Genomic DNA, 13,887 nt, shown 5'->3' with positions numbered 1-13,887 from the left:
GGTAACAGGCTTCGTTCTCTACCAGGCGCTCAGGCAAAAGTACCCAGCACAGAAATCCGGGGGTGCTGAAGGCGTGTGAGGCACGCTCATTTTAGTACCGCCTCAGCGCCCGACGGAAAAGAGTTTATTATTGCCATTTTTCAGGTAGAGGACTTAATAACTTAAATAACTTTCTGAAGCCGCTGGCAGATCTCGGAACAATATTCAGCTTCCCCCAGCCCAGCGCCCTCCGTGCTACGCGTTCAGAAAGGATGCTGCCCCAAATAGCCATTCAATCACTGTTTACAGCTGCTGGTTTCTGAGAATTCCTAGTCATTAGGTGTCAAAAGGTTAAAGCATAGAGTAAAGCACAGTACAGCGCCGACTAATATCGTTGTAGCTGAGCTTTTCTGTTCTTTAAATCGCTAGCTTAGGTGGCTGTCGAGTTCTGTTTGTTTCATCGCGCTGTTTTCGAACGTAAAGGTTGCTCAGGCTTTTTGCCTTGGTTGACATTTAATGACCATAAGTAGCACAGACAGTAATTTCCACGTGCGGAGGGGAAAATATGCCTGGAGAATATAATATTGAATAACAGAGTTTCAGTGAACGCTTCTGTAAACTCAGTACTTTTTGTTTCTTAAAGCTGGAAATAACCATTTCAAGGGTCCCTGCCGGTAGTTCTCAGTCATGTGATTGGTCTTTATTCATGAAAAAAAATCCCATTGACTCAATGTCTCTACTTACATAAGTAAGGCATTCAGTATTTTGGTCATCTCAGAGCAATGTATAGCTGTGGTCATTAAACAGATTAATAAGGGGTTGTTTATATTTCATTTCCAAAATCATCCATACATTTAAATACAGGCTAGCATAAATAGCACCTGTAAAACTATATTGGTGGGGGGAGTGGGTGAGAAAATGTGTTATTTCCATTTTAAGGCTGTATGTTGGTGGGGGAATGATAAGAATATGCCGCCTTTCTTAGCTCAAGGAAAGCTTTTGTGCGTGCTGCAAGACGTGACAGCTCTGAGCCCTGTCCCTAGTGCTCTTACCGGAGCAGAGGAAACACCGTGTGAATGACATTGCCTGGATGGAGCAGAAAGGGCTTGGCAGCATCTCGCGTTTCGCCTGCCTCTATCTAGGGCCTGAGTCCCTCGATCAGCTGGTTCTCGGAGAGGTTACAGAGGACAGCTCTGGGCAGCAGGAGTTTGAGGGTCCCCTCTTACCCTGGTGGGGTCCTTTCCAGTGCTCCTGGCTGGGCGGCTGGGGCTGGATGTCACCAGTGGAAGTGTCTGAAGAGGAGAGAGGGGATGGATGTGCTTCAGTCCTTCTGTGCAAGAGGTGTCTTCCACCTCCACAGACCTGGGAGTCCCGTCCCAGTCAGTCTGTCAGGTTGTAGTCCTTCATCTCTCTCTGGCCATCCAGACTCCCACGTCCATGAGAAAACTTCCTAACACTTGCATAAACCAGTCTGCAGTTGCTTCTTGTCTCCCTCTATTTGGCAAAGTATGTATCCAGACCTTGATATATACTTACGGCTTGATATTTGTCCCTAGATTCATAATCACAATGATGGGCTCTCCTAATGTGACCAGCTGTAGTCTAAACATATTAGGCATTGCATACCTTTATTTGTCTTAATAGCAATTTTGCTTAGTTTTTAAACAGAGCAGTAATGTACATGGACAGCATGGAGAGTCTCTCCATGTAAAAACAGGTTGGTGGTGGTGTTACTGTAGTGCACAGGAGTTTTGAGGGATGTGGTCCCCACGCTTGGCTCTAGCTAGCCGCAAAGTCAGCGTGCTCTGAATAAGTACTTCAGAGAGTATAGACGGTTTGAGGTTATGGGGTTTTTTTTTGTTCTTCCTGCTGTAGCCCATGAGGCCAGAAATACTGAAGAAAGGGATGCAGGGCAGCAAGCATTACATGTCCCACTGTGGAAAAATATTGGGGTTTTTGAGCCAAGTGGAAATGCTTTTTCAGCTATGTTGACTTACCGCTGAGTAATAGCGGCACTGCAGTCCACACCCCCACACGCAGCACAAGCACCCCTGTGCAGGAGCGCTACCGCTCACAAAATATAAGGGGCCTCAAGAAGAGTAACATAAGCCTGCCCCTGAGTACTTGCTCCGCTACAAATTCCTCATTTGCCATCTTCAGCCACCGTAAGTATGGGACAGATACTAGCATGGCATGTTAGTTCTCAGGGCTCTTTTTGTACTGTACCAAGCATCACTTCTCAGGATGTATGTGCTGTGGAAATCTGAAATGGTCATTATCTGCTTTTTTTGGCATGTCATCAAAACACGAGCTTGAAGCGTGCTGAAAGTTCAACAAGTTCGTATGGGATTACACTGTGCAATTATCAATTAGTCAAGTTTCCAGGATAATTTTCCCTTCCCTTGATCTTGCCTTCTTTTATCCTTACTTTGATTTAAATGCTTTTTGGTTTTTTTTTTCTGGAATGATGATGCAATTTCCTTCGTTATGAATAAATTCTCTTTAATATCTCAGTAAGTGATAGCAGTAAATTATTGGAATAAGCTGGTCAGTGTCTGTGTCTGAGTAATGCAGAGAGGCTGATGGATATGAGCTTTAAAAACAGTCATCTATATAAGGCTCAGTGGACCGCATCCACGATGTGCTCATTTTAGGCAAAACTGCAGCCAAAATCCCGCCCCTGAAAGTGCCTCATCAGCCTCTGCAGAAGTGATAGCGCTGTGATGCAAGGACACTAACATGCCAATTAAAAGGATCCTTTTTCATTTCAGATGTCTTCTAGGAACATGGCTGGCCAGCACATCCTTCCTCAAGCTTTGTATCAGAGCAATATGCTGAAAGCCATGAAGATTAGAGAGAGGACACCTGAAGACCTGGTCAAACCCCCCAGTGGAATAATTCACCACTTCAGGACTATGCACAGATACACCATAGAAATGTTCAGAATGTGCCAGTTTTGTCCTCAGTTTCGGGAAACGCTTCAGAAGGCCCTGACTGACCAGGCCACCCAGACTTCGCTGGAGCGCCAGAAGAAGCTCAACTGGTGCATGGAAGTTCGGAGACTTGTCCCTTTGAAGACTAATGGTAAGTCATAAGCAGGTCTTTGCACTTGCATTAAAACAGGTGATACAAATGTAGCACCTTTATTAACAGCGTATGTGTTTGCGTTACTGAAACAGAAGCGCACGGCTTTAAAAAAGTGGTGCCTTTTAATCTCAGTTTTGTAAACTAAAATTCTTTCCACGTGATGTACTGTCCTGAGGCCATAGCAGTCCCCTGCCTGTATCATGGTATTATGAATAGCCTGAAAAATTCACAGATATTTTCATAATATCAGTAACACGTGGCACGTCAGAGTAAAATACCAGGTGGGAACCTTGACTTGCAACCCATCATCTTTCCATGAATCCAACTCTGCTATGTGTCAGCTGCCTCGTCGGAAATGCTGAACGACCTCTAATGCCAGGCAAGAGGAGACTTCAGATGCTTTGAGTGACAGGGATGCATTCCCGTGTATATATAGCAGAAGTTAATATCCTGCCATACACCCTGCCGTTGTAGCTGTAGGCAAGGCACAGTTCCCTGGCTGATCCAGCTTCAGCAGCAGTGCCGGCGGAAGCGTCCTGGACGCGGAGCCTCTGGGAACCTGACCTCACTGGCCCTGGGGCCCCGACCCGGCCAGCTCCCTCATCCTCAGCTCCCTGCTGGGAATCGCCAGCTCTTGCCCTCCCTCAGGGCTCACCAGTAACTCCCATGATGGACTGACAGCCGTCTTTGTGCAACACAAAGTTTGCGGTGCCCTTTTCTTTCAAGGGCCACTGCTGGTTTTAGGACTCGGCTTTTGGGTTACTTTGTGTGTACTGCATCCAGTGCTGTAAATTAAAAGGTAGAGCAGTAGTGCAAAGATTTCCTGAAGAGGGTACATATGTCCACCCTCTTGCACAGGAAACTTTTGCACGTGACTGTAGGAGTCGCTGGGCATTTCACATTCAGCAGAGGAAAGATATGGTAACGGCTGTGACTTACTGTCACGCAGCTGCAAACTTGGACTCAGGATTCCCTACAGTACAGATTACCCCAAACCGGGAAGGTAGACTGGGACAGCGAGGACTCCAAGAACATGGGAAATACATTTTCTTTGCACAAGGAGCAGGTGACACTGGTTATAGGAACACTGGGTGTGGTGGACCCACAGCCTCATTGAAGTCCTTACGTTATGTTCTGTGGATGCTTCTTTTCGTATCTGTTTATACACACATTGCCCTTATCTTCCCAGTCCACATTCTTCCTGTCCTGAGTTCTACCATACTTCTCAGTCTGATTGCACACGGCTGCGTTGTGCAAAAGCCATAAAAACAGAACTGTCGCGTAGATGTCACTGCTGTGACTTAGAAGAGCCTGATCCTAATGTGTGTTTCTGTAACTGTCACAGAGGCGCTGACCTTTTGGTGGGCTTTTGCACATGCGTAAAATTCTCATGGCTGTAATTAGGCTGTGCATGGAGATGGCGTGGTCTTGAACTTCCAGAAGGACTGGAGCTGCAGCTAGGGCAGGCAGTGCTTTGCAGGTACGAGGAAGGTAACATCACTCCAAGTGCTGCGTCTTCAAAACTTTACTCCGGGAGATACAGTCTAGCAGATTTACTAGGCAAATGGACAACATGCATAATTTTTGCCCAGGGCAAAGAGCTAGGGTTTTGGAATCCCCCATTCTCCTTGTTAATACGAGTCCTGCAGGGGTTAATGCTGCCTGGGCAGGCCCTTTCTGCTGATAACACTGTATTCAATAACTGTGACCTCTTGCGTTGTCTCATGACTGTTGGCCAGTGTTACAAACAGGAACAGTTTGTGGACTGATGACTTGGATCCCATCCATGAGCAGGCGCGCCGATATACAAGATGCTGAAATATTAGGGCAGGTTGAGGGAAGGCAAAGCGAGGGCGCAGTTTGTGGTCCCCTGTGCCCCGCGCTGCCAATGAACTTGGCTTCAGTTCAGTGCTTTAGGGTCATTAAGTGCGTGTGTACAAAGAGCAGCTTTGGGAACCTGTGGTTTATGCAAAGTAGTCGCAGCGAGGGACCTTTGCAGGAGAGAGAAGGTAGACTGGACCGAAGGAGAGGATCCCTGAAAGAAGGGACAGAAGCCTGGAGAAGCCCTGTATTATCCCAGAAAATAAGCTGGTTTGGTTTTTTTTTCTCTCCCATGTGGCATGAAAAATACTTTAAAAAGCATTTAGCTGTTAACTTATAGATGTGGGAGGAATATACTCTTTCTTTCAGTCAATGGTAGGCTTTCTTCAGAAAATTGTGGGGGGGTTTTCTAATGAAGGTTTTAATTGTTGAAAATAGAGAAACTATTTCCCATAGGATCTTTTGATGTGTATTTTACCTAATATGTACATGAGTTTGTGGAGCGGTGGGGTTTTTTTTTCAATTAAAAAAGCTCTTTTGAATCCCCACACATTTCTTTGCAGACATGCGAACGGGGGATAGAAGGAAAGCAGTAGGAGGTATAAAAATCGAAACTGGTTTTTTTTTTTGTTTGTTTTTTAAAAAACATTTAAAAATTCCAGCATCTATTGGCTGTAGAGATTTCGCTTGTATAATGAATCGGCATTCATTCCAGCTCGCCCAACCACACCCCCCGGGAAAGTCCGAGGGAGGCTTCCCTGCTCAGCCCTGTGTGCCGCAGAACAAAAAGTACGACTGTTGCTCAATTGCTAGTCAAACGGCACAGGGGAATTCCAAGTGCTGTGTAAGGAATTTTGGGCAGCGCTTCTCAATAAAGAACTGAAAGTGAGCTCTCAGAGAGAGAGACAGAGAGAGAGGAAAATAAAAAAAAAAATCTTATCTTTGCTCTAGATTTTGCAAAGGGAAAATTTTAACGGGATTAATATGTCATCTTTCTTGGTCAGAAGGAAACCCAGTCAGTTTTTCTGTCTTATATGTTGTTCCCTGATTTTTGAGCTCGAGCAGGCAGCCTGCAGACTTGAAGTAAAGCTTTGCAAGGCAGCATTCAGAGACCAGAAGGCAGCTGTAGGAACCTGGTGTGCACTGAGTCCATAGCAATTTATGAAGTGTTAACTAGAGTTCAAATGCTCTCTTTTTTTTTTTTTTTTCAGGTTCTGAGGTCTGTTGGAGGTTTTTTCTCTGCAGTTTCATAGAAAAAGTAGTAAAAGTGTTCACAACGGGTGTACTTGAGCTCATGTGGCAAACTGGGTTTAAGTCATTTGTGGGTGTTCTTTGGGTGAGGTTTTTGCCACATAAGAAAAAAATCTAGTAGCTTTGCCATGGTTGATGTCCTCTATTCCAAGGAAATTGCTGTGGTTTCTTAGCATTCGGTGAATCTTTTTACCACTGTAGTAAACACTGGACTTGGGTTTGAATCTGAGGATGTGACAGTAAGGATTCTTGGTGTGTCTCTTTCAAGGGAGACATCCCCTTTTGAAGAAGATGGCTAGAGATAGAATTTGAAACCCAGCCATGGGCCATACTTTCTCACACCTTTTAATTTAGTTAACTCCTCTGATTCTCAGTTTCCTCCCCTCTGAAATTGCAGAACATCGCTCGCTGTCCTTCCTACCTGTGAAGAGGACTTTTTCAATGCAAGGAATGTGTCTAAATGAAAATCGAATCGTTATGGTTTTCATTTATTTAGTTTTAATTTTGTACTTTAGAAAAACAAGCCTCTAAATAAAACTTTTAACAGCACAGCATACTGTCAGTTCCAAGAAGAAGGCAAGAGGTGTGCCTACAGTTGCTTTGCATAAATCACCTACTCTTCCCTTTCTGTCTTTTTTTTTTTTAATTTTTTTTTTTTTTTTGTTACAATTCCTCCATCAAGCACAGCCAAGTGCCAAGCCTTTCAATGCAGGGCTTGTCAGGGAAAGTGAGGCTTGGTGTTACTATAGTATTTTCTTAGTGCTTTCCATTTTCTATACCATGTGCCATCAGGTGCCTATCTGTATAAACACCGATGAGGGACATTTACACACACTTTTGTAATGTTAAGTTGACTTTGTTATGTTTAAAAGCTGTTTCAGCTGTGCTTGACACTTGCAGTTGACCCCAAAATTTAGTTCCTGATATCAGTCGAAGTGAAGTGAGCTTCCCGCCGTTGCTGAATGACAGCTTAACACCAACCGATGCAGAGAGGAAACCAGGAGAGAGGGGACTCTGTTCCTTTCTGTCTCTGCGCAGAGCGCCCATAGCTGTGGTGGTCTTGTTAAAACCCTTCTGCCCGAGGCTTAGAGAGACGAGCACAGGGAATGTGGATGTGCGCAGCGTGATTCTACATCCTGCACGCTTGTGGGGTTTTATTGAAGTAGCCATTTAAAAATAATGTCCTCTCCCTTTTTTTGCAGGTGATGGGAATTGCCTCATGCATGCTGCATCACAGTACATGTGGGGTATTGAAGATATTGACCTCGTCTTAAGAAAAACATTGTTTAGTGCACTCAGGGAGATTGACACACGGAACTTCAAGCTCCGCTGGCAGCGGGAAGCTATTAAATCCCAGGAGTTTGTAGAAACGGGACTGCACTATGACACCCGGGTAAGGGGGCCGGAGGGAATGATGCTGTTTTCTGAGTGCTCGCTGGCGTTGCCTTGCTGATTTCATTCACTTTTTAGCTTCATGGACTCCGCCTTTAGTGGAGAGCAGGAATAGTCTTCCTTTGGAGGAAATGGGAAAACGTGATTGTTTTGAGCGCTGTTGGGCTGCAGTTCGTTCCTGACCTCTGTGTCTTTGAACCGTTGCTGATGGATGTTTCTTTCCTCAGAACTGGGAGGAGGAGTGGGAATACCTCATTGAAATGACCTCCCCAGAAGCATCTGGGGCTCGAAACAGGCTTCCATATAATGCACTGGAAGAAATCCACATCTTCATCCTTGCTAACATCCTCAGAAGGCCAGTCATTGTCCTGGCAGGTGAGTTGCTCAGACAGTCATCTCCCCGTGTTCCTCTGGGCTGTGTTAGTAATCTCACTTTGATAATTGTTGTTTTCAGGTAGATGCCTTTCAGAACGGGGTCTTTTCAGCAATAGTTCTAAAACACCCAGAATATGTTTTCTCTTGCCTGTAGCACATACTTATTTGTGTTTATTTGTGTTTTCTTTTTCTTCCTTATGCAGATAAAGTGGTGAGAAGTTTAGAGTCAGGCTCCAGTTTTGCTCCTCTGAACGTTGGTGGTATTTATTTGCCTCTTCTTTGGCCAGCTGAAGAATGCTACAGATACCCAATTGTGCTCGGCTACGACAATATGCATTTTACACCACTAGTGACTCTGAAGGACAGCGGGCCAGGTATTTTTCCAAGTACCTTGGTTGGTGTTTATGTAGATTCTTCAATATCATCATGCTGATAAAGCATTTAAAATATAACCTGGTTTGGGTTTGCATTTCAAAAGGTAAAATGAATGTAAAAGATCTGCTTGGAATATGTGCTTAAAATGTGAGAAGAAACAGTTTTGCCTGTCTTCAAAATGCCGGTTGGAAGTAGAGTACAACTCACCTGCTTGCAGGCTGGGATCAGTCAAAAGGTGGCCTCTGCTTCGTTGGATTCTGGCCTCCTTTCCATGTGCCATCATGAGAGAAGAAGCTTTGAAGGACATGGTCTCACAGAGGCGTACCACTGCCTGGCAGGGATAACGAGATACATGCTTTGCCATTTTTAATGCATCTCTTCTGAGTGGAGAGCAGTTCTCTAGGTTCATGCTAGGTCATCGTCCCGTGGAAGGGTATAACAAACTAAGATCTACAGTGCTGCCCACACTGAGAAGAAAATTGCTATGTGGATGTTAAAACTCTCATGGGATAGGGCTAAGTTTGTGGTGCAGACATGTCTGCATCCCCCCTGCCCCCAGTGGCACTGTTTAGAAACCAGTTGCTCTGGCCAGCTGTTCTCTCTCTCTGAAATTCAGCAGCAGTGGTGACACCTCTGTGTGTTTCATCTTGTGGTTACTTCTGCCTGGTAAAATTATATGTATATATATATGCTAACCCATCTTGTCCCCACAGAAATCCGGGCTGTCCCTCTGGTCACCAGTGAACGAGGCAGATTTGAGGACTTGAGCGTGCACTTTCTGACAGACACAGAAGAGAGGGAGAAAGAGCAGCTGCTAAAAGACTACTTGATAGTGATAGAAATTCCAGTTCAAGGCTGGGATCATGGAACAACTCACCTAATTAACGCTGCAAAGTGAGTGTCATTCCTGTTTCCTCAAAGTTATCTTGTTCACAGTGGTGGGAGAAGCCGGACAGCCCAGTGTGTTCCTTCGGTCTTTCCTCCCTTCTGTGGCAGCACACGTTTACCCTCTGCAATACAAAATAACAGCATTACTGCTGATATGCTTTGAAGTTGTATGAGCTCGAGCCAGTCTCAAATTTAAAGGTAAAAATGTCTTTAGATTTAGCAGACTGAAACTAATATTTTAAAAGAGCTAAACCCAATGGATTGGTTTCCCTGACTTTTAGGTCACACAGGAGGGTGGCTGAAAAGCAGTTAAACCCAGGAACTAGTTAGACCAAACTCTTGCGCTTTATGTAAGGGCACATTGCATAAAGGGCAGTTGGTGTAATTTTGGCTGCCCCAGGGAACGTCCTCGGCGGTCTGTTCTTAGCGCAGATGCCTTGACACCCTGGGCTCTTGCAATGCGGCAGGAAGCTGTGACCGGTGGAGGAACCGGCTCATCCCCCCGATGGCTGAGCATCAGTAACATTCAGCGGGGCAGCTGACAGCACCCATTGGCTTCTCGCTTTTTAGGGATGCTGGCAGCAGTGTCCACCCAGCCCCTTCCCGAATGTTGGGAGAGAAGCGACTGCCTGTATCCTCTCTCTTTGCTTCCATTACCACACAGGGAGGTATCCTTGTGCTGTTGGGTGGTTCTGGTTTAGGATCCTTGAAAATTGGAGTCCTCCTACCCAAAGGATATATAAGTATATACAATATAAAGAGTAGCAATCGAGATTCCCCAGTCCCACTGCACAGATGTGTTCTTGAGTAATGCTAGTTCCTCATCCTACCATCTGTGGAATGGTGAAACTCCAGTGTGGGGTGTTCCCTGCAGTTGGGGACAGAGTAGGGATGGTGTGATGGATGCTAACATTACACACACCGCACTGAAGCCCTCTAGTTTATTTGAAGAATTCTGATGGTAGATAAAGACCCAACAAGGCCAAACCAGGAGCAGATTTCATGATAAACTGCATCATGAAATGCTGAGCCCGCTGCAGGAAAGGCTTGTTCTTAGTGTGGGCTGGTGAAGAGGGGTGGTCTTCTACTCTACCCTCAGCTCAGCTGAGCACTGGTCTTCAGAGGACTTCAGGATTCGGGGGACTTTTCACTTCTAAGACGTTATCCTTATTTTTTGTGCAAACAGCACTCAGACAGAGAACCCTTGCCTAGAAAATCTTTTTAAGAATACTTCTGTTTAGCATTGTGTCAGACCGTTTCTTTAGATGTGAAAGTCTCCATTTGACATCACTGAACACCTGCTTTTAAAATTATTTCCATTTACAGCAACAGTTTAACATCCTGGATCTTCTAGCTGAGTAATATGGATGTGTATTAAATCTACATTTCCTCCCCACATTTCTTGTATTTGCCTCCACCCCCACCATCTGCCCTTTTCAACCACTGATGCAATCTTTCTTTTTTGGCTGTCAGGTTAGATGAAGGCAACCTACCCAAAGAAATAAACCTGGTGGAAGATTACTTTCAACTTGTACAGCATGAGTACAAGAAGTGGCAGGAGAACGCTGAACCTGCTAGAAGAGAGACTTGCTCCAGGAACAGACAGGAGCTGTCTTTTTCCCAGCTCTCCCTCCTACAGGTGAAATGTGAAACGCCAAATTGCCCTTTCTACATGTCCGTGAACACCCAGCCCTACTGCCACGAGTGCTTTGAGCGGAGGTCCCAGGGAAGCAAAGGAAGAAAGCAGACCCCCAAAGCAGCACCCGAGAAACTGAAGGCAGCTGGGTCGGGCTCCTCCCGTGGGGACATTTGTGAACCTGGGGGATGGACGTCCGAAGGGCCGGTAACAGGGCCTCGCTCCGCACCCCCGACTGCTCCGAGCCTTTTCCTGTACAGCGAGACCACGGCCATGAAATGTAGGACACCAGACTGCCCCTTTACATTGAACGTCCAACACAACGGGCTTTGCGAACGCTGCTACAACTCCAGACAGCTTGGTCCTTGCAACAACTTGGATGACCGGAGACATTCAGACTATGCCACATGCAAGGTGTGCCGTCAAAAGGCCAAGAGGACCTTCAATGGCATATGCAGCACTTGCTTCAAAAGGTCTACAGAGCGCTCCTCAAATGGCAGCCCCGCTTTCCTGCCCACGTGCCACCAGAGATCAACGTCTGACCCGTCCCAGATCTCACAGAGCCTCCTCCAGCACTCCTGCCATCAGGCTCCCAACAGCCGCAGCGAGGAGCCCCCGCCACCGGCACTGCCTCCTGAGGAGAAGAGGGGAGGTAACCTCTGCAGGAAACCCGGCTGCAAGTTTTTCGGGACACCGCAGAACGAGGGCTTTTGCACGCTGTGTTTCTTTGAGTACAGGGAAAACCACGGTAAATGGAGATGGGGTGAGCTTTGGCACACTTGAGCTGCAGACTGGCCTCCTCAAGCTATGAAGCTCTGCGTGCGTGGGGCGCTAAAAGGGTGGGGGGTGATGGAAATGGTGTGGAGCAGAAGCAGCAGTCTGAGGAGAAGGTGCTTTCTTGGCCATTATTATCCCGTGGAGGGCATGCAGTAACAGTGTGGGATATCTGTGAAATTTCCCGTTGGCTTTCATGGAAGCAAACCTAGCTCAGGATGGGTTTTGATCCCTCCCCACCATCCACTGCAGTCATGGATTGGTATGAATTTTCTTCACAGCTAGGCAAGTTGTAGGAGTCGGTGCGGGAAATGCTATTGTACTGATGCTACTGAAAACCAGTTACATTAGTAAGGCTTTTAAAAAGCTTGGGATTAATTTGAAGATCAGTGTCCATTCTAGATGTAACGGGTATTAACACTCTGGAGTAGCTACTGAAGTCGCCTTGATAAGCAGAGCGAGTAGAAGTTGGCTGTAGATAATGTGCTTGTATTTTGGAATAACTTAGGAGTGTATAGTTATAATCCACCTTGAAAGTGTGCTTGGTAGCGTCATGTGCCTGCGCGCACGTGTGTGCATGTGTGTTTGAAGGCAGGCCTTCAGAAAGGTGAATAAATCACAGCATGAAATCTTCATCTTTCATGCCGATGTTCTGCTACACAGGGCAATGAGCCCTCAGGGAGAGAGGGCACACATAAGAGAGAATTATTGCTTACCTCTTTTTTTCTATTTCATTGCGGACAAGTGTGCCAATGCTGTGCTTCCCATGTACTTTCAAATTAGGGAACTTCTATGCCAGCTTGTAATAGCTTATTTTCCACTGTTGTTCACAGTGAAAATTTTTTCCTTCTGATTGTGGAATATATAAGATTGCTTTGTGAGACTAAAAAGGGTAGGCACTTTTTCCCATTAAGCTCTGTGCTGCTGTACTTCCATTACCTGTTGCGCCTGGAATGGGGGAGGCCAAGAGGGAAGTGCTGGGGTAGATCACGGATGACATGCTGAAGCCAAAGGTGAAATTGACTTCAGTGGGGCCTCATTTCCCCACCAAGGGCAAGTTTTTCCCAAATCAGCTGTTTCAACAACTTCTGATATGAAAATCAGGCTGTATTAGCTCCCTTATTTAAGTAACGTGAAGGAAAGTGCATCAACTAAGGGGTCTCAGGATTGTCCAAAACCCATGTTTGAGGCTAGTAGATTTTTTTTTTTTTTTTTTTTTTTTTCTTTAAACTGGGGAGCTTTTCGTAGTTGCTTTGGGTCATCAGATCTATCGGGCATGTTCAAACTCCTCCTGTCCCTACTTTGCATTACAGATAGCCCTTTGCTACGCCACCAGAGGAGATCTCAGAGGAAGTCCTCGGCAGCGGGTCAGGCGGGGACCTCCGCTGCCACCTTCCGTAACACCGCGTCCTGCCAGTGGCGCGACTGCGGCACCCTGGGCAGCACGATGCTTGAAGGGTACTGCCAGAACTGCTTCATTAAAGCCCAGAACCAGCGATTTCAGGAAGCCAGGAGGACAGAAGAACAGCTGGTGAGACAGCCAGAAGTAAGTGTGAACTTCTCAAAATCTTCCTCTTGTTTAGCACTGCACGTTTTTCTCTGGTGTGCACGACTCAGGATGCATACTAGAAAATCCTCAAATGACTGCATCCTAAGTATCATGGAAAGAAAAGCGTAGTGTCTCATGATTTTTTTCCTGTGGCAACTGAACAGCACTCCTAAAAGTCATTCACTGTTTAGGGTTATCATGGCCATGTTCAGTTTTCCCTCAGCTGGGATTTTGTGAGCAATTTCACTGGAAGCAATTGGACCAGCAGTTGGTTTGTTTGCCAGTCAGGGAGAGATTTTAATTCTTACACTTAGAGCTATGCAACTGCATCAAGGGATTTAGTCTGCTTCATGCTGCCTTTTTCGTTGAGCCCATTACAGATTTTCTTTGTTCCAGATATTTTTTTTTTTTGGTTTTGTTTGTTTTGACCCTTTTAGAATTGAGAGTTACCAAAGATAAAAAACGTGTTTGTTTTTTTTTTCTTTTTCTAAGAAATGACAGAATTTGTTACTTTCTTTGGTAAAGCCCAACTTGGCTCTTGGTATTGTACTTTTCAGAAGAAGCACGTGCCTGCAACAGCCCCCAGTCGTTACCTATGCAAACCATTAGCAGAGTTGAAAGTAAATGAAAAGCCGCTTGTGCTGCCAGCACGGCAACTGACAATGTGTTTTAACGTTTTTCAAGAGAACGGGACAGCACAGAGATTTGCAGCGAGCAGCGCTGAGTAGCCAGAAGAGACAGTGTGCTGTGGCGTAGTGTA

General features: G+C 45.7%; 1 protein-coding gene across 1 annotated transcript; it reads left to right on the top strand.

Moving 5' to 3' along the window:
- The first annotated feature begins 2,754 nt into the window (after positions 1 to 2,754).
- Positions 2,755 to 13,855, top strand: TNFAIP3 (TNF alpha induced protein 3). Its single transcript, XM_035899873.1, has 8 exons — positions 2,755 to 3,063; positions 7,341 to 7,531; positions 7,758 to 7,905; positions 8,109 to 8,279; positions 8,994 to 9,174; positions 10,642 to 11,552; positions 12,892 to 13,124; positions 13,685 to 13,855. The coding sequence occupies exons 1-8, from the start codon at positions 2,766 to 2,768 to the stop codon at positions 13,853 to 13,855; spliced, it is 2,304 nt and encodes a 767-aa protein (XP_035755766.1). The 5' UTR covers positions 2,755 to 2,765.
- Positions 13,856 to 13,887: the final 32 nt, after the last annotated feature.

Source organism: Egretta garzetta, unplaced genomic scaffold (assembly GCF_000687185.1).
Source record: "Egretta garzetta isolate BGI_Z169 unplaced genomic scaffold, ASM68718v1 scaffold397, whole genome shotgun sequence".
Classification (NCBI taxonomy): Eukaryota; Metazoa; Chordata; class Aves; order Pelecaniformes; family Ardeidae; genus Egretta; species Egretta garzetta.
Note: the sequence above shows the minus strand (reverse complement) of the source record. Positions and strands in the feature narration are given on the sequence as shown.